General features: G+C 49.3%; 2 protein-coding genes and 1 pseudogene across 3 annotated transcripts in view; all 3 read right to left on the bottom strand.

The window, feature by feature from the left end:
- Window positions 1-8,561, bottom strand: part of LOC308620063 (forkhead-associated domain-containing protein 1-like) — a gene marked incomplete at its 3' end in the record, with an annotated part of 37,539 nt that extends 28,978 nt beyond the window's left edge. Inside the window, exons 1-3 of the mRNA XM_081239401.1 lie at window positions 8,492-8,561; window positions 7,360-7,464; window positions 3,507-3,614 (exon numbers count right to left, since the gene is read on the bottom strand). Of these exons, the coding sequence (XP_081095527.1) occupies window positions 3,507-3,614; window positions 7,360-7,452 (201 nt within the window). The 5' untranslated portion in view covers window positions 7,453-7,464; window positions 8,492-8,561. The remainder of the gene's footprint in view (window positions 1-3,506; window positions 3,615-7,359; window positions 7,465-8,491) is intronic.
- LOC308620762 (centrosomal protein of 78 kDa-like) overlaps window positions 1-20,556 on the bottom strand; it is a 423,604-nt pseudogene that overhangs the window by 201,694 nt on the left and 201,354 nt on the right. The window lies entirely within an intron of this gene.
- LOC308620064 (forkhead-associated domain-containing protein 1-like) overlaps window positions 1-20,556 on the bottom strand; it is a gene marked incomplete at its 3' end in the record, with an annotated part of 152,088 nt that overhangs the window by 123,913 nt on the left and 7,619 nt on the right. The window lies entirely within an intron of this gene.

Here is a 20,556-nt window from a genome sequence, read left to right as displayed (position 1 = left end):
ACATGGAGGGCTTCAGCTTAAGCTCGGAGGAGGGAGGTCCTGGCGTGTTTTGGGGATGGCTCTGGAGGGTGGATATTGGCTCTGTCACCGGGGCATGTTTCCCAGGATCAGAGATGGTTTTTTAAGAGCCAAAGGCCTGTCATGTGGCCACGAGTGTGTTCTAGATTCTTCTGCATTCTGGGAGGGATTCATCACGCTGAGCCTGATGCTGTGGGCTCCTAAAAAGGAGGTCGTCTGAGAGCAGCCCGTGGTGTGATCTTGTGACCCGTGCGCTGACACCCAGGGTTGGAGAGGATAAACGGAAGGATAATAAGGCATCGTTACAGCCAGAGGCCCACCCTCACTGCCATCTGCCACTTCAGGAGGAACGAGCGAGCGAGGACGCACCGTCCATGCTGAGGCCGCCCCTTTCCTCGCGGGGCTAACGGAGGTTCACCGTGCGGGTCTGCCGACCAGACACAGTCCTGGGTGGTTTAATTTGATTTTCACAGAAACACTACAAGGGAGTTTAACTGGCTTTTACTTGAAAAGCCAGGAATTCCCAGAAAATCAAAACAAATCTTTATGGAGTAGCAACAGTGTGAAAATTATGTGCCACCAACAAAAAACAGGAACATATGCTCCCAGTGTCTGGAGCCCCGGGTCCCTGAAGGAGAAAGTGGGGAAGAGAGACGAGCCTGCTGATTGGAGACGGGTTTGTCCTGGAACGGTTTCACGCGTCCGCAAGTGGCCTTGAGGACCTGACCTCTGAAAAGCTCCAGCTGCAGCACAAAGAAAGGGAAGGGGATGAGGTGAGTGGCACAGCTGCAGCTGCAAGGCTGGGGGAGGCGCCTCCATCGCTGGGTCTGGGAGAAATCGGTGAGAAGGCTCTGCACGCCTTTAGTGGTCATTATGGGTAATTAACACCTTCACCTCTCACCGGAAGGGGCAGTGCCCACACAAGAGAGGGGGACAGCAGGTTTTAATGACTTTTCAGGTGTGCCCGCTTAACCTAGCCGACGCACACGGTCAGCACACACACGTCTTGGGCTCTCGGAAGAGCCACTTGCTGCCAATTATCCAGTGGGAAGTCCAGGGCTAGGAGTGCTTTCCGTAATTGCTACGTTGCCACCAGGATGTGAGATAAACATTGAGGCTGTCAGCCCAGGTAACTCGTGTCATCAGCAAGGGCGCCTGGGGAGAGAAGGAGGAGCTGCCTGCTGCCGTTTTGTGCCTTAGACCTTGTGTCCTGAAGACGATGTCTCCTGTATTCCTCTCCAGGTCCCCGGAGCCTGGTGCAGTGCCTGGCACACAGCAGGCACTCAATAAACATTCATTGAATGCTTAGAACAGAAACACCTGTCAAGTCAGATGTTCAAAGTCCTCTCCTTCAGTTCAGCCAGTTTTTACTGAGTGCCTCCCTGATGCTGGTGTCTTCATATTACGGATGATGAAACAACGCAGTTAAATTAAATCAGGGCTTCTAGAATGACGAGTTCAAGATGCCCCAGGCTCATGAGACTTGAACGGCAAAGAAGCCCAAGATTCTCTGGAAATTTCCCAACGTGATGGCCCTTGGCCTGGGTTTTTGGCTCACTGGCAAAATGTGGTCATGAAAGGCTCTAAAACAGAGCCCTGAAGGACCACAAGGGCCACACAATCAATGAGAACGTGAACAGGTCCTAAGACACAGGAGTCTGCTGCACACCAGGGAGCTCTGGGAAGCCAAGTAGAGGAATTGTGACTCTCCTAAGGACACCTCTGCAGTCATCCTGCTGGAAGCCAGCTGGGTGATTGGAGGGACTCTGGGTCGTCTGCTGGTTTCATGGCCAAGGGAGGGTCCTAGCTCGCCCGAGGAAGAGGTTATGTAGAGGGCCCTGTGGGCAATGGCCCGCGTTATCACCAGAGGCGCCCTACAGGACTGCTGGGTGGGGGGTGGGGGTGGGGAGGGACAGGTCCTGCTGGACGGTGGGCTGAGTCCTGTGGTCACTGGCCTGGGGAAGGGCAGGACCTCAGGCTGGGAGCGGGCTGTGGAGACAAGGGGGTGAAGCAGGAAGGCCCAGGCAGCGCAGAGAAGCCTTGTTCGTCCTTTCTCTCTCGAGTCTAGACCTGGAGGAATCTCAGAGTCTCTGAGGGTCTTCCTGGATGACCCCTGGCCAGAGCCATGACCAGGTGCTCAGCAAGTGGCGCAGATCATGCCCTCAAGGCGGGTGTGCGCCGTGGGTGCAGAGTGCCAGCAAGGTGAGGGGTAGCCCAGGTGCACGGAGGGAAGCCCAGGCTGGCGGGCTCTCTGCCTTGCTAAGGGGTCGGCACTCTGCAGGAGAAAGGACACCGGGGGTGATGGTGTGGAAGTTGGTTGAAGAGGCTTTCAAACCTGCCTGAGGGTCAGCATCGTCATTTAACTTGTGGTTGCCTCTGAAGTTCAGTGCGTGGGACAAATTCCGGTCACACTGATGGTTCAGGCTTGGATGCTACCAAATGCAAGGGCTTTGGGAGCTGAGCTGGGTGGGACGGAGGGCTCCTTTAAGGATCGTGGTTCTTAACCTTTTTTGGTGGTTTACAGATCCTTCTGAGCATCCAATGAGTGACGAGGTGGACTCACTCTCCCAGAAAAAGAAAAGCACAAACACATACACGCAAAACGTTCTTGGTCCCCCTGGAGCCGTGGCTGCCAGGAGAGGATGCCTTGTGGAGGGGGTCCAAGATGGGCTGCCCTCGGTGGGCTGTGTTCTGGAGGGCCAGTGCCCCATCTTGGGTTCTCGTTTGCTCTCCCTTAGCCTTTGGTGAAGGTTCGTTTGCATGTTCTGGCCCTCATGTCTGTGCCACGTGTCAGAGGAAGGGCCACTGGGCCATCTTGGGTCAGAGTCCTGGGAAATGGCCCACTCCCCACCCTGCCCACCTCCACCTGGCATAAGCTGTGGTATTCTGGGCTTTACTTTATTAAGAAAAGTGACAGGACTTCCCTGGCGCTCCAGTGGTTAAGACTCCACGCAGCCACTGCAGGGGGCACGGGTTCCATGCCTGGTCGTGGAACTAAAATCCGGCAAGCCACGCGGTTCGGCCAAACAAAACAAACAAACAAACAAACAAACAAACAGAAATGTGGCATTTCCCTGGGGACACTGACTGTAGCATCTGTTTGGGGTCCCAGAGGAAGAAAGATCGCTGTAAATGTCAGGACAAAAAATGTGAAGGAGAAAGTGCTAGAAACACCACCGGGGTCAAGAGCTCAAACCCTTCCCAAGAGGGAACCTCACAGCTGGTTCACTGGCGTGGGCCATGAGCTGGGACTGGCTGCTTGGTCAGGGTCTCAGGCAACAGCAAACACTGGAGTGGGCAGCTTCCCAGAAGGAAAAGCCTCTTTAGTGAAATCCACGGGGACGCGGAAGCCGCACAAAGCCCTGCCCCTGAGATAAGCGGGTGAACTAAGCCAGGCCGTCTTCCTCTTCATTCATCCCTGCCGGCCGCTTGGGTGCGGGATTCCATGGAGAGCACGGGCCCGTGAAGGGGCTCTGCAGCACGCCTACCTGACCTACTGCCCTTTCCAAATTGGCTTTAATGAGGTTTTCTCTGTTCCTCATTTCTTGCAGCTGAAGCAATTTCCTTCTGGAATCCTCCCGAAGCTTCTCTTCCACCTGAAAGGATGATGAAAGCGTGGGCTTGCTGCTAATGTGATCATCATGCCCTCTGGGGAAACTCTTCTGGGGGGGCTGCTAATGGCAGTGGGGGAGTCCCTGAGGGGTAGGGACAGCTGCAGCCCAGCAGAAGGGGTCACAGGCATGCACAGGGTGGAGGCAAACTCACAGGGAGTTGCCCCCTACGGGAAAGGGCCGAGCTCTGCACCCGGGGCTCAACTATGTTCTACCGCACACTCCCATCCCAGATCGGTCCCAAACAAGCCGTACGACACTCGGAAAGTTATTTCACTGCTCCGTGACTCAGTGTCCTCATCTGTCAAATGGGGATGATGATACTAGTATCACTGCATAGAGTTATTGTGGGGATTCAATGTTTGGAATAGTGCTTAAGGGCTCTGTGAGTGTGTTAAGTACTGTTGTAACCTAGGAAAGGTGGACGGGAATGTCCGCCGTACAGTCTCGTTCTAATAACTCGTGATGGGTACTTGGAAATGTTATGATTGGGTTTATTATCATAACTGTTTGTCGTTACCACTTTGAGCACACTCACTGGTGGTAACCTCTCTGGAGGCTTGCTAAAGCAATGTCTATTAAGAACTGCAGCCTGCCAAGGAAGGTATTTAAAGTGGAGAAGCTTGCCTACTTTTCCCCCCTTGCTTGGGTAACAGTCAACGCACGGTAAGCTTGGGCGTGCTCCACGCTACCCTTGGCTGGCCAGTGTAGGCCTTGCAGCTGCTCAATTCTTGGATGCACCTGCTGAGCCCTGGGCCCTGGCACTAACAGGAAATGAGGCAAACTCTCATAAATAAATGGAAAGTTTTTGTGCTGAAACAAATTCACAGGCTGTTTTTTTAGGGATCTGAAGAGGGGGATCACAGGGATCTAATAAAAGACCCAGAAAAGCCCTTAAGAGCTTTCTTCTGAGTAGTGTGGTCCAGTGGAAGAGCCTCTACCCAGCTCTGTTACCTTGGAAAAGTCATCTAAGCTCTCTGGGCCTTAGTTTTCTCCCAGGTCTAAACATGCTCGGACTTCTATGTCAGCAGCCTTTTTCATGTGCTGCAAAAGCCAAGTCCAGCCTTGGACTCTGCCCTTATCTGTGTTCTGCATGAACAACCCCCGTTCCCGTCCCCAAGCCTCAGAGGCACCTTCAGCGGCCGCCCTGCTCCCTCCCTCACACTCGGTGGTCTCACGCCTGTCCTCCAGTCCCTCTAACATGCAAGCTGGACTGTGACAACTGGCCTCCTCGCCTCGAGTTTAGATTCTTCCAGTGCAATCTTAACGGTACTCTGAGAGTTACCCAGCTGTAAGGCAGCTCTGTTCAACAGAAATTTCTGCAGCGGTACAGGTACTCTGAGCGAGGCTGTGTTGTCTAATACGGCAGCCACCAGCCACATCTGGGGATCGAGCACTCGAAATGGGGCTGGTGTGACGGAGGAACTGAACTAAAAATTTTAGTTAATTTTCATTAATTTCAGTGTAAACAGTAGCATGTGGCTGTTTGCTACGCCAGCGTCACTGAAGTCAGACGAACCTGGAGTCAGACAAAACCGACTGTGCCATTGGGCTAGTTATTTTACTAGTAACTAGTAGCCTTGACTTTCTCATCTGTAAAATGGAGAGGATGATTTCTAGATCACAGCACTGTTGTGAAGATGAAGAGATGAAATGTTCAAGGGAACACCTAGTACGTAAGAAATTGTAACGATCATTTTCACCCTGATTACTGTCCACAAATGTCATTGCATCAGTCACTTGTTCAGAAGCCTTAGGAGCTCCCCACTGCCTGTGTGGTACAGAGCCCAAGCGCCTGAACTAAGGCAAAACACCAAGCTAGGGATTCAAGAAGCCCCTACGAACTCTGAACGAGGTAAATAAAACTGAATCCACCCCTAGATAAACCATAATAAAACTGCTGGAAATCAAGGGAAAAGACAATCTTAAAAGCAACCGGAGAAAAAGACAGATTATGCAAAGGTACAACAGTTAGGCTTACAGATGACTTCTAAATAGAAATAATAGGAGCCACAAGACAATAGTGACATATCTAATGCTGTATCTAATGTGCTGAAAGAAAAGAATTGCCATTGTAGAATTCAATATGCAGTCAAATGTGTTTTAAGAATGGACGTTAAATATACATCTCCAGACAGACACACAGGCACATTTGAGAATTTGTCATCAGCAGAGCCACCATGAGGGAAAACATTAAAGGGTATTCTTCAGACACAAGAAAAATGAACCCAGGTGGGTGATCAGAGATGCAGAAAAGACAAGCAACAGTAAGGGTAATGTGTGGATATAATACTGACTATAGCAAAACACTACTAATGTCTTGTGGGGTATTAACTATCAAGAGGAGTTTAGAAAATGACAGCAATGGCTTATAAATCTGGAGGGGGTAAGTGAAGTTAAGGTGTTTGAAACTCATTGCACTGTCAAGGAGAAGGGCATAATTATCAACTACTATTGCCTCTTGGTAAGTTAAGAATGCAGGGCTTCCCTGGTGGCGCAGTGGTTGAGAGTCCGCCTGCCGATGCAGGGGACACGGTTTCGTGTTCCAGTCTGGGAGGATCACACATGCCGCGGAACGGCTGGGCCCGTGGGCCATGGCCACTGAGCCTGTGCGTCCGGAGCCTGTGCTCCACAACAGGAGAGGCCACAACAGTGAGAGGCCCACGTACCGCAAAAAAAAAAAAAAAAAAAAAAAAAAAAAAGAATGCATATTGTAGTCTTCAGGATGACTACTAAGAGAATAGTAGAAGAGTGAAAAACTTAATTAATGTGTGATTTTGGTGAGTCAAGGATGAATGCTATTGTCTTACTATTACTAAAAGAATAGTAAAAAAGTGAAATATTTCCAAGCTAATAGAGGGGGAAAGTGGAATAAGAGAAAACCATCCACTCAGAAGGAGGCAAGAAAGGAGAGAAAAAGGAACATAGCACAGATGGTACAACTGGTATTGAGCAAGAAGGTAGATTTAAACCCCAGTACACGAGTAATTACATAATATAAATGGACTAAAAGTCAAAGATTGTCAAACTGGATTTTGTAAAAATGATACGCTATTTGAAGGCATATGTCTAAACCTTAAGACAAAAATTGACAGAGAACATATGAAAAAGATATGGTATGAAAACTCTAACCAACAGAAAGCCAGTGAGGAAGCTAAATGACAAAGGAGACGTTAAGGGAGAAACACTACTAGAGATGAAAAGGGACATTTCATGATGATCTAAAGTTTTGCTCTACAGGATTCTAAATTTATATGCACCTAGTAACACAGCCTCAAAACATATAAAGCAAACATCGTTCATATTAAAAGAAGAAACACAAATGAGAAACATGTTGAGATTTTTAAAAACATTCTCAATGATGGAACAAAAAGCCAAAAAAAAATCAATATGAGAATTTAAGTTGGAACAACATCATTGGCAAACTTGATTTAATGGATCAATTCTTTCTTAGATAATTTCACAATTAAGATTTGAAGGCAGTCTAGGGTAGTGGTTACACACAGGAGCTTTGGAGTCAGGCAGACCTGGATTCAAGTTCTGCCACAACTACTTTATGCAAGTGAACTTGGATAACTTCCTTCACCTCTGTGAGCCTCAGTTTTCCCGACTGTAAAGTGGGGTGAATACCAGTATAGACCGCATGGGGTCATTGTGAGGATGAACAGAGATGATGCAGGTGGAGTGCTTGCCCCAGAGTGGTTCCCAGGCCGACCTGTCCCTGCCATACCTTGCTCTTTTCCCACAGCGTCATAGAGATCAGGCTCTGCTCGGTACTGCTCCTTTTCAGCTCCACCCTGAGCTTCCTCATTTCTTTTTCCATGTCATGGATTTGCTGAAAGAGTTCCAACAACAGGGAAGTCAACTTCAGAACTCATTTCATCTGGTTCATTAAGGCAGAAACCGAGTCTGGGATTCGCTTCATTCCTTCCCTTGGGGGACAATTCCACATCTTTGAGGCAAAGTAGACTTTCTTTCAACGGATGCAATGAAAGGGCTGGGTGAGGGAAAATTTGAGTTTCTTTTGAAGATCAGCATGGATCCTGGATTAAACAGTACAAGATACCTATCCACTCATTAGAATCTCTTTCCTTGGGGTATATTTTTGAGTTCAATCTAAATAAGGGCTGTTTGGAAGACACAATGGGCACAGTTTGGAAGCAAAGAACAATGACATTTTTCTTTTTTCTCATTTGAGGCAGAGAAGTGTGCTCCTGACAGAGAGAAGAACACACGTCTCCTGCCCCCGTCCCAGGCACCGTCCTTCCCAACGGATGGAAAACGTATGCCTGGTGATGTGCACGAGGGTTCAAGCCTGTACAGGGGGTGAACATTTACATTGAGTGGTCATCTTTTCACTGTATTGATTTTTATGTTCACCTTCCATACAAGGCCAGTGATACATTTGCTTTTTATTTTGTTTTTATGAATTGTTGTAAAATTGAATGTATTTAAGCAAAAATACTTCAAGAAGAGTTGTGTTAATAACAGTGCTCAGGGCTGTGATAAAACTTGTGACAGTGGATCATGAAAGTCTGGGCATCACAAGTCCAGGGGTAGGGACCACGGTGAATTTCTAGCAGCATATGGTGGCCACTTCCCGTCCCTTTCCCCAGGGGAAACCTGATGAGGGGCCTTGAGCCAATTGCCCAGAAAATCTGGGGAGAGTGTGTTTTCCATGGTCTTTTCACCCATCTCTTTGAGGCTAGCAAATCAAAGCATTAGGAGACTACATTAACAGACAAACACCCAGAAAGCCCCAGAGCTTGTGCTAGCTAATGGGCCAAGGAACCCCTCCAAAACCCTCAAGGCCATAATCTAGGCTTTCAGTGGACACCTAGGGGTCAGGAGGTTCAACGCACGGTTTTGCAGAGTTTTAACTCTTTCTCTTGGGCTTCCCAGTTCTCCTTCTGGGCATCTTCCTTCTGTAACTCTTCTTTCAGCACTGAGCACTGTGCATAAAATGGACAAGGCCACGGGGGCTTGGCTGGGGGTCCCAAGTACCTGTGTTCACGCCCAGGAGTGTTTCCTGCTGTATAACCCAATCACACCTCTGAATTCTGAGAGGCGAGACCATTTGTGTGATGGGAGCATGGGATCCTGCAGTCATTCCCAGTTCACCCCTCTCATGAGTTCTGAGGAATAGAGCGTCTAAATTCCTCTTCAAAAGCCAGCAAGCTTCACTGCAGGGGAAATCCAGCTTTGTAGAGTCTGGGTACTTAGGGTGCAGGAATTGGGATGTTTTCACGCTGTGACCGGTGAGGGTGCAGGGGGCTGGGCCAGTGAGCTCAGGTCCATTTTAGGGCTTTTGTGCAGGTTGCATCTCAAAGACACAACTGCCCCGACTGGTGTGGAGGGGAAAACGGAGCTGTCTTGCCCGAGGGCGGCTTGGCAACAGGCATTAAGTGCATAAGGATGGATGTGCCTTCTTCTGACCCAGCAATTCCCACTTTAGGAATGTACCTTAAGGACAATGACTGGAGAAATAAGTAAATCTGTAGTTTCAAGGATGCTCTTCCCAGAATTGTCAGTAACAGTGGAAGAAAAAAAAAAAGAGGAAACAACCCAAGTGTTGTTTAGCACAGCAGACCACTTTATAACACTGGGTACATCCAGGAGAAAGTATGTAGCTTTTAAGACGAATGATAAGAGTGTTGATTTATTAGAATGGGAAAATAATACGTATTTAAAATTTTTTTAAATGTGCATAGTATAAATTCACTATAAAATGATTGATTGATTGATTTCTAGGCAATATATAGAAACAAGACTGGAAGAACATACATGAAAATATTAACACTGATTTCTCAAGGTAGCATTTCCTCTCCTCTCTTTTTATTTTTTCTTCTCAATGTCATCTACTTATTTTTCTAAAATTAACACACATGATGTATGTCATTTAAAAAAAGGCATCTCAGGGCCTCCCTGGTGGCGCAGTGGTTGGGAGTCCGCCTGCCGATGCAGGGGATACGGGTTCGTGCCCCGGTCCGGGAGGATCCCATATGCCGCGGAGCGGCTGGGCCCGTGAGCCATGGCCGCTGAGCCTGCGCGTCCGGAGCCTGTGCTCCGCAACGGGAGAGGCCACAACAGTGAGAGGCCCACGTACCGCAAAAAAAAAAAAAAAGGCATCTCAAATGTTCACAAGAGCAGTACCCTTGGTGGTGACGAGCCCTTCTGCTGTTGGCCAGCACAGTCTAGAGGAGAAGGGATCTCATTCCGCTGTCAACGAGGAAGGGGAAACGGGGACAAAATCATCCAAATGCACTTCAGGAGGTAGAAGAGCCAAGCAGGTGCTGTCTTTGCAGATTCCTTCTACATAGCACCAGCTCTGCATCCCCTTCACGTCCCCAGCACGCACACACACACACACACACACACACACACACACACACACACACACACACACCACATTAAACAGCTATAGCACATGCCTGGGAAGAAACTCTGCTTGGGAGAAACGAATGCAGAGGGCTTGGCCAGGCAGCCGACCTTGGGCAGAGGCAGAAGAGCACAACTAAAACCAGCCTCCCACTTCTCGGAAAATGATTTTGTCATCCCCATTTCACAGATCGGGAAATGGAGGCCAAATAAGTTACAATAAAAGAAAGCTCTGGTCTGTCTGATCCCAAAGCTCATGCAGTGCCTTTCACCAGCTCCAAACTGGGTATGGTACTACGTACCAGGTATTACTTACTGTGCCTTTTCCTTGGAAGCTCAACATCTGTTCTCACCCCACCCCCATGCAGACCTAGCTATCGGGTAGCCTCTGGGAATCTCTGAGTTGCCACCTGAGATGAAAGCTTTGAGGTTTTACCTTGACTCACAGAAACAGGCACATCATACAAATACTGAGAAATCTTATCCTCTAGAGTCAGGATTCTAAATTTAGCATTGAAGGCAAGATTTGCAAATAGTCAAAGTTACATGTAAAAAGCTCTTTGCTTGCCTACCACGTTCATCTTCCATAGAGATATTCTACACACTAAAGTCTAAGGAAGAAATGAGAGTCTGCGTGTTTGCATCTGGATCTTCAGACATTCTGCTTTGAAGACAATTATGAGAACCAGTGGTGCTGTTACCATGATGCAGCCGTGTGGTCATCCGTGCTCACAGAGAGATCGTATTCTGCTTAATATTAAACTTTGCAATGGCAGTATATGCTCATAGGTGTGTTTGTTGCTGGAAATAAACAAACTCATTTATAATAGGGGTTAGAAAATGTTTGCTGGATTTGAAAATCTATTACGCTTATTCTGAGCCACATACATGCTGTCCTTTGAAAGGCTTCAGAGAAGTTGGCCACCTGCCCAGCAACTACCCTCCCTTTGTCCTTGGGCACTGGCCTCATCTCACCACCGTGTGTCATGTGACTCCACTGTGTCTGCTTTTCGCAGCTACAATTTGCTGATGACCCGACACTCACTCTGGAGCTGAGGGCTTCGAGCTGGTGATCCTTTTCTTTGTTCTCACTTTTCAGTTGATTCACCTCCTGTTTTCATTGTTGAACATGACCATCCTTTACTAACACGTCTCTTTGCAAAGATGACACCATCTCTGTAAAAGAACCAAACAAACCAAAACAAAAGACTCATGGAGGTCAAAGAGGCAGGAAGGATTATTGGCAACACCATGGCTGTCAGCCAATGTTCGGACAAGACCTTCCAATCCTGGGCCACCACCGGTGCCCGCTTAGAACTGGGGAGGCTTTTTCCAAGGGTCCCAAAGCAGGAATGGGAATGAGAGCAAAGTCCACAGAACAGGGTTTGAGGCTTCAGTGAGAATGAGGGGCAGTCAGCACCAGCGAGAGGAGAAACCTTTGGGGGCCCCTTGTGGGCACAGGCCAGGCAAAGCTGGGAGGAGAGGCCACACCATGGGCCTGGGGAACAGAGGCCCAGCACACGGAAGGTCCAGGAATTCTTCTCCAGAGGCCAGGAGACGGGCGTGTGGCAGAGGGCACTGCTGGACGCTATTGATGGGGTGGTGGTTTTCACAGTCCTCTGAGTTTGGACCCCTCTCTACCACTTATTAGCTTGGTGGTCTTGGACAAGCTATTTCACCTCCCACTGTCTGTCCCACACAGAGTTATTGTAAGGGTCAAATGAGACGGTATGTCCCAAGAACACAAAGTGGCTAAATTATGTTTGTTCCATGGCGCCTATTATTTTTCTCGGCAGCCAGCTTCCAAAATGGCCCCAATGATCCCTGCCGCCTAGAATTCATGCCCTGTGTAGCCCCTCCCACCCTGAATAGGGCTGCCATGGGTAACCAATATGATACTGTGGAAATGACGGACTGTTTCCTCTCAGGCTGAGTCATAAAAGACACTGTGGCCAACTCTTTGCTCCCTCTTGAATCACTCACTCTGGGGGAAGCCAACTGCTGTGTCGTGAGGACACTCAAGCAGCCCTAGAGAGAAGCATGTGTGCTGAGGGACTAAGGCCTCCAGCCAATAGCCACATGAGCAGCCATTCTGAAGGGGGATCCTCAGGCTCCCCCCGAGGCTTTAGATGACATGACTTAGGCCCCTGCCGACATCTTGACTGCAACTCATGAGAACTAAGTCACCCCCCGCTCAAATTCCTGAACTACAGATACTGGGGCAGATAATAAATATTGGTTGGGGTTTTATCCATTACATTTTGGGGTAACTTGTTATGCAGCAATAGATAACTACTCCATTACTGTAGCATCATTTTTTAAACATCTTTATTGGAGTATAATTGCTTTACAATGGTGTGTTAGTTTCTGCTGTATAACCAAGTGAATCAGTTATGCATATACATATCTCCCCATATCTCTTCCCTCTTGCATTGTAGTATCATTTTGAATAAAAGTGGGAAGAAGGGTGCATAAATGCAGTGGTATTGGGTTATCTCCTACAGTTCTTTTCTTGAAAGAACATCAGGCCTAGTTTTAGTGGTAGGTATCAATCAAGAATGTCTATGAAATAAAGCACAAAATGCTCCAGAATTTCAGTTTAAAAATGAGCTTTGCCTCCAGGACACAGTTCAGTTACTTGGAAATCCCTCTGGGGCTTGCCACACTTTGAGTGGGTCCAGCCCATCTCAAGAGTTATCCCAACCCAGGTCTGTCCGACTCCCTGATTGGAGAAGGAGGGATCTGAGACAGGCTCGATGCTTGGATGAGGTTTCACTGGCCGACATACGGGAGGAAGGTGAGGACCAGCGAGTTCATCCTTCCATTCCTGGTGCCCAGAACAGCACCTAGCCTGGGGGAGGTGCTCAGAAAATATCTGAGGACATCCCAAGTGAGGGAGGAGCATAAGCAGAGACCTGGGGGTAGCAGGGGGTGGGGCTGGGTGTGATTAAGTTGCAGAGTGAGGCAGAAGAAAAGCACAGATTCATACAGAGATGGGGATTCACGTGCGACTCAATGCTATGCCTGCCTTCTACAGCTGTGGGCATGTTTCCTGCTACGCGCTGGCTGCTTTCAGAGTGATGTGCCCCTCCGAGGCTCACTGCCTCCTCCCTGTCACCTGCTTCTTTCCCTCCCCTCGTCTGTGAGTGGTCCCATCCTCTTCAGGTCTCTAGGCATGTCAGTTCCTGCTTAAAAACCTCCACTGGATTCCCCACACCCTTGGAATAAAAACGCAGACCCCCCGACCCTGCCCAGCCCCACAATCCCCTGTTCACTCCATGCAGCCTCTCTTGCCCTTGGCTTGTCCTTGCCCACCTGAAACAGGTGCTCTCTAAAAGAAGGACATAGCCGTGGAGGATACAACATGAACTGGTTAGAATCGGCTAGGTCCAAGGGGGCATAAGATTCGACTTCCAGGGGAACTGGAGCTTCATTACAGGCTCATTGTAATACATGAGCGAAATGACACACCCACCAGCACCAGGACAGTTCCAAGGCTGACCATAAAGGTCAAAAAGTGGGTGGTGGGGCTTCCCTGGTGGCACGGTGGTTGAGAGTCCGCCTGCCGATGCAGGGGACACGGGTTCGTGCCCCGGTCCGGGAAGATCACACATGCCGCGGAGCGGCTGGGCCCGTGAGCCATGGCCGCTGAACCTGCGCGTCCGGAGCCTGTGCTCCGCAACGGGAGAGGCCACAACAGTGAGCGGCCCGCGTACAGAAAAAAAATAAATAAATAAAAAATAAAAAGTGGGTGTTGGCCCAATTCCTGGAAATCCCCGCCCCTTCCCCAAAATATTAGAGTTGTCACAATCCTCCCACTCATTAGCCTATAAAATTACCCAGCCCATAAAAACTAACCGCCCCATATTTGGGGGCCTCTAGCCTTCTGAGATGGCCCACACTCTGTCTGTGGAGTGTGTTTCTCTCTAAAGAAATCCACTTCTTACTTTCTCTCTCACTGGATTCTTTCTGCGATGAGACATAAAGAACCTGAGCTTTATTAAGTCCCAAGACCAGATGCGTGATCTCGATTAAAAGATAGTGGGTGCTGACTGGGTTCGAGTCCCAGCCCACGGGTTCAAGACCCACCTGAGTTCCATGGTTGCACACCCACTAAGCTGGTCCCCCTTGGCCTCCCCCCTTGAAGCGCTGGCCACCACGACACACAGTTTATTTTCTCCACAGCACCACTGCTCTCTGAAGTGGGCTTGTTTATTCATCCGTTTACTTTTATTGTCTGTCACCCCGTCCCGAATCTGTGAGTACAGGAATCTGACTGTCTTGCTTGGCTCTCCCTCCCCGGAGCCTGGAACGGGGCCTGACACCTAGTAGGAGCTCAAGAAACATGTGGAAGCAATGAAGGAATCCAGGGAATCAAAGCTCAGTCACAGCTGTGCGTTGGCTGCCCCTCTCCCAACCCAAGCCCTTTATCAGGGAACCACCTCTGATCAAATTAGAAAATGGTTTCCCTTGGGCCCAAGTGCACTCGGCTGAAATGGGTGAGACAATGGGTGCCTTAAAGGAGTGACCCCATTTTGTCCACGCTCTAGTTTGCACTCAGGCTGCTTTGTGGAACCACCCAAGCCACAAGGCGACCTGTGTTCTCCCTGGTGGGGCCAGTGCTCAGGAGACCTTGTAGCCAAGAGATACCATTCTCTCAAATATTTACCTGGCCCTGCCCTCGGAACTGGGTGGCAAGAAACCTCCACTGAGGGAGAACTCTAATGCACCGACACGGGTGATCCCTGAGGCTGCACCCAGGTCAAGGGCACAGGTGTGCTGGTTGACTGGTGATGTCTGCAGGGGGAGGGCAGAAGCTCTGGGGCCTGAATGCAGAAGGGCCTCACCTGACGTGATGGCGGCCTCCCTCCTTAAGTTCTCGGCCTCGTGCTTCCGGGAGGTGATTTGTAAGTTTCTCTCAGACAGGGTCTGGCACAGCACCTAGTTGTAGCCTTGCTGTAGGGCACTGATCTGTGGAAGGAGGCAACACACAGTCAGAGGGGGCCAGCCAGGCCTGCAGGACACGCCGGTACTTCTCCAACGTTGGGCAAAGAGTCGGGTTGATCTTGGATCAGGGTGTTGGGGAAACCAAAGTTTTCAGTTGTCACTTGTGGAAGGGGCAGGAGGGGGCCTGTTCCTTCAGTGACCACCATGTCATTGGTCCTCGAGACACGGACCTTATCTTTGTGGCCACCCAGGGGCTCCGGTGCTGCTGTCTTCCTATGACCTGTGGGTTTTCAGCCATAAATAGACCAGCTGTTGGTTCCAGATCATCCAGCACTGACTGGATGCACAGCAAAGTTCAAGAGCCGGGAGCAGGTTATGAAATGAATTCCCTCTAATGAGAATAGAGGGTAGTTTATACCTCACAGAACACTCCAGAGTTTACAAAGCCCGTTCACACATGCTACACTGATACTCGTCATAGCGTTGCTGAAGGCTGACGTTCCCATTAATGTGCCCATTTTGCAAGGGAGCCAGGTTGAGACTCAGAGAGGTGAGGCCCCCTGCTCGGGATCATGTGGCTGGTCAGACGTGGAGTCTGATTCAAACCCAGTCTTTAGTTGCCTGGTTCCTCCTTCCCAGGTGGCTCTAGGAATGAAAGTGAGAAGTTGGAGGCTGTAAAGCATGGCATGGACTCGGGAGCCGGACTGTGGCCTTCAAGTCCTGCCTCTGCCAGTTAACGGGCTTTGTGAACACAAGGAGGACACCATATTCTGTTTCCTTTTGTTCCGTCTGTACGCGGGGTGATGGTAGTCCCAACCTGATAGGATTGTTAGAAGTATTTTAATGTGCACGTGTACAAGTGCTCAGATCATGCCTGGCACACGACACAGGGGGATGAGCTGTGACGGTCCTCTCCTCTGACTACCCACGGGGTGTTTTTTTTGTTTTGTTTTGGGGTTTTTTTGTGTTTTTTTTTTTTGCGGTACGTGGGTCTCTCACAGTTGTGGCCTCTCCCATTGTGGAGCACAGGCTCCGGACGCGCAGGCTCAGCGGCCATGGCTCACAGGCAGAGCCGCTCCGTGGCATGTGGGATCTTCCTGGACCGGGGCACGAACCTGTGTCCCCTGCATCGGCAGGCGGACTCTCAACCACTGCGCCACCAGGGAAGCCCCTATCCATTCATCTCTTGATGACACTTAGGTTGCTTCCATATCTGGGTAATTGTAAATAATGATGCTCTGAACATTGGGGTGCATGTATCTTTTCAAATACATGTTTTTGAAAACACGTGTTTTTGTTTTTTTCGGATTTATACCCAGGAGTTGAGTTTCGAGGTCATATGGTAGTTCTATTTTTAGTTTTCTGAGAACCCTCCATACTGTTTTCCACAGTGGCTGTGCCAGTTTACATTCCTACCAACACTGTACCAGGGTTCCATTTTCTCTAAACATTGTAAATTTTCTTCCTAGAGGTAATTGACATGGTAGTTCAGTAATAACATAAGATCAGGTGAAGTCTAAAGAAATTTTAGAAAACCTGGATAAAGTAAGAAAACATCTGTTCGCTGGCATCTGAATGTTAGAGAGACACCAAGACATGTGGGCCAAGTTCTGGAGAGAAGGGAAACACAGACGCAAGCTTGACATTTGGTGCAGCTTTTCTCCTTGGGGCATTTGCGGATTCAAATCTTACAGCCTAGGAGCTGAAAAGCCAAGGAGTTCAAAAGACTCTAACCACAGAAGCTGCTGGCATCCCTTGACTTGTAGGTGCAGCACTCTAGTCCTGCCTCTGTGGTCACTGCCTCCGCCTCTTCTTTGTATATAATCTCCTCCTGTCTCTCACTTATAAGTACACTTACAGATGGCACTTAGGGCGAGGATAGTCTCAACTCAAAATCCTTATATCCGCAAAACTTTACCTTGTAAGGTAACATTCTCAGGTCCCAGGGATTAGAGCCTGAGATCTTTGGGGCCACCAGGCAGCCCACTGTAAGCCCTAAACGTCTTCTCTCCTGAGGAGGGTCTAGGCTGGGTTGAAACCCCGACAGACATCTACCAGAGGCCAGATTGAGAGCCCTTTTAGAAGGTCATTTCTCAGCTCATTTGGAACCTTGCTATTGCCCTTTTTTTTTTTCTTTTCTTTTCAGTACGTGGGTCTCTCACTGTTGCGGCCTCTACCGCTGCGGAGCACAGGCTCTGGACGCACAGGCTCTGCAGCCATGGCTCACGGGCCCAGCCGCTCGGTGGCATGTGGGATCCTCCCGGACCGGAGCATGAACCCGTGTCCCCTGCACTGGCAGGCGGACTCTCAACCACTGCGCCACCAAGGAAGCCCTGCCCTTTCTTTTTTCTCCTGTTTGTCCTCAACAGGGGGAAGCATTAAGAGTAAATGAGGGGCTTCCCTGGTGGTGCAGTGGTTAAGAATCCGCCTGCCAATGCAGGGGACACTGGCTCGAGCCCTGGTCCAGGAAGATCCTACATGCCGCGGAGCAACTAAGCCCGTGCGCCACAACTACTGAGCCTGCGTCCTTGAGCCTGCGACCCACAACTACTGAAGCCTCCATGCCTAGAGCCTGTGCTCCGCAACAAGAGAAGGCCATGGAATGAGAAGCCCACGCAACGCAACAAAGAGTAGCCCCTGCTCACCACAACTAGAGAAAGCCCGGGAGCAGCAACAAAGACCCAAAGCAGCCATAACTTTAAAAAAAAAAATAATAATAATAATAAATAAATGCATTAGCAGATTTTGGGTTTCCTCTCATCGTTAGTGTATTGCTTTCATTCCTAAGACCCTAAAAAATTGGAAACCACTCCACTTACCAGGAACACACTTTGCAACACGGATCCAGGGGAAGCTGTTTTCTTCCGTAGACACTTCATGACCCCAGTTTCCACAACAGCAGGCACTGCTGGCTCTGCCAAGTTGCTGGAGAAGGGCACCTTATCTGCAAAGTCACGAATCCAAATGGGCCCCCATTGGCAAGGGTGGAAGGAAGTTGTTTGGCTTAGCTTCTTGGGGGATCAGAAGATTGGGAGTTCGGGGGGGGGGGACTGCAGGTACCTTGCTGTCCCTTGGTACAACGTCAGGGGAAAGAAAGGTCGCTGGTAGCTTCTCAGAGCTACCAGTTGGGGCTGTGCAGAGCGTCTTAGTAAATGCCATTTTGGTTGCAAATAACAGAAACTCAAACCGGCTGAAGCAAAAAAGGGGACATCTACGGGGAAGAAAAGATGGCTCCTGCCTGTTCAGACTCCTCAGCTTTGCTTGCCCTTTGATTCTCTAACCTTCCGCATTTCCTTTCAGTAAACTCCTTTTCTGTTTAAGTTAGCCACAGGAGATTTCTGTTGGTTGCAACCAGAGAATCTTGAGTGATACAAAACGTCCTAGTGGAACCCAAGGGCAGGCATTGGAATGGGCCTTTCCAAGAAAAGAAACTAGGAACCAGAAAGTCATCAGGAATCAGGGCAACTTTCTGCATCAGTTGGAATGCCTTCAGGTTTTTTTTTTTTTTTTTTTTCCTTCATGGAGCTCATAATCCATTCATTTTTTCAATAAGCAATTATTGAGTATCTATCCTGTGCCAGGCACCCTGCTAGGTCTTAGAGTTCCATACAGGTATAAAATATGCCAAGACCCCTGCCCCCAAGTAGCTCACATTCTAGTGAAGATAAGACATGTGAGCACATAGAGTATATTCACAACACAGAATACGAAGAGCTATGCCATGGACACATATACACCAGCAAACATAAAATAGATAGCTAGTGGGAAGCAGCCGCACAGCACAGGGAGATCAGCTCGGCGCCCCGCGACCACCTAGAGAGGTGGGACAGGGAGGGCGGGTGGGAGGGAGACGCAAGAGGGAAGAGACATGGGAACACATGCACATGCATAACTGATTCACCCTGCCACAAAGCAGAAACCGACACACCATTGTAAAGCAACTACACTCCAACAAAGATGCAAAAAAAACAAAAAAACAAAAAAACAAAAAACAAGAACTATGCCAGAGGGATGAAGCATGACTGTTTTCATAGACCTAGAAACCCAGATGCAATTATCCTAGTAGAGAGGGCCTGGGCAGAGAATCGCAGGTTGGTGAACCTGTGTGCACAGAGAACATGGTATGTATGAGAAGCTGCAAGTTTTCAACATCCGTGGAGCAAAAGAGTTCTTGCAAAAGTAGTGGGAGACGTGGCTGAAGAAATTGGTTGAGGATGAAGCATAAAAAACCCACTGAAGTGTGATCTTCTTTTCCTGAGGAGGCATGGGGGAGCCATGGAAGATTTTTAACCTGTTTGAGGACATGGTCAATTCTCTGGGTTTCAGAAAAGTCCCTCTGGTGTCTGGGATGTGGTGAAAGTTGGGCTGGACCTTTCACCAGCGGGCATGCTCAGTCGCTCAGGAAAGGTTTTCGCTCTGCCTTGGGAAATTTTTCACGCCGCTCTGGCAGCGGAGCTCGCCCCGCCCACGGCTTCTCCTCACTGGATTGGTTGAACTCAGGGAGGCTACCAGGAGGCCCAGTTGTCCTCCCAACTCCACACCCCCGCCCCCGCCCGTTAACGCTCTGCGCGCGCGCTGCCTTCAGCTTTAAATAACAGAAACCTGGATGTGGGTAGATGGTAAAAATTTGGAGCCCCTCCCAAATGAACTCTAGCCATGTGGCTTGCTTTGTCTGATGAGATGTTGGCAAACACATGGCAGGTGGAGACTTGAAAAGTGTGCTTTGGGGCTTTCTCTCTCCTGTTGCTCTTGGAAACCTGTACCCACCACACGTGGCCTGGTCTGGCTTGCTGGGTGATGAGGGACCACACCAGGCAGAATCAGACGTCCCAGCTGAGGCCTTTCTAGACCAGGGTTTCTCATTCTCGGTACTATTGACATATTGGATCAAATAAGTCTTGGTTGTGGGCAGCTGTTCTGTGCACTGCAGGATGTTTAGCAGCATCCCTGGCCTCTACCCCTAGATGATAGGATCACCCCCACCCCAGTTTAACAACCAAAGTGTGTCCAGACATTGCCAAATGACCCCTGGGTGGCAAAATCGCCCCCAGTTGAGAACCACTGTCCTAACCCAGCTTGCCTGGCAATGACCAGGCAGGCATGTACACGAAGCCACCCTAAACTAGCCCCAGACAAACCAACCAGACCAGTACAAGGGGCCAGCTTGACGCCTGGAATCATGAGAACTAATAGTTGCCATTTTAAGTCACTAACTTTTGAGTCGTTGGCTCCACAGCACAAACAGGTACATCTGACTACAGTGGCTGAAACTGAGAGGATTGATTTATTTATACAACAGGATGTACAGAGGTAGGCAGTTCAGGTACAGTGCAGAGCACAGTGATGCCACTAGGCTCCCACCCAGGCTTTTCATGTCATTCCACTCCATTGTCCTTTGAGGTTGGCTTTGGTCTCTTGCTTGTTACCTGGTGATCCCCAACATGGCTGTTCCAGCTCCAAGTCCGAGCTCCAGGAGAGGAAAAGGAGACAATGCAAAGGGACAAAGAGAAAAACTTTCTCCTAGCAAAGCCTTGCCTTTAATTCCAGAAGGGAAGCCCTGCCCAGGGCCTTCACCTGCATGTCACTGGCCAGAACTGAACAA

The sequence above is a fragment of the Mesoplodon bidens genome (assembly GCF_964165515.1).
Source record: "Mesoplodon bidens genome assembly, chromosome: 7".
Taxonomy (NCBI): Eukaryota; Metazoa; Chordata; class Mammalia; order Artiodactyla; family Ziphiidae; genus Mesoplodon; species Mesoplodon bidens.
Note: the sequence above shows the minus strand (reverse complement) of the source record. Positions and strands in the feature narration are given on the sequence as shown.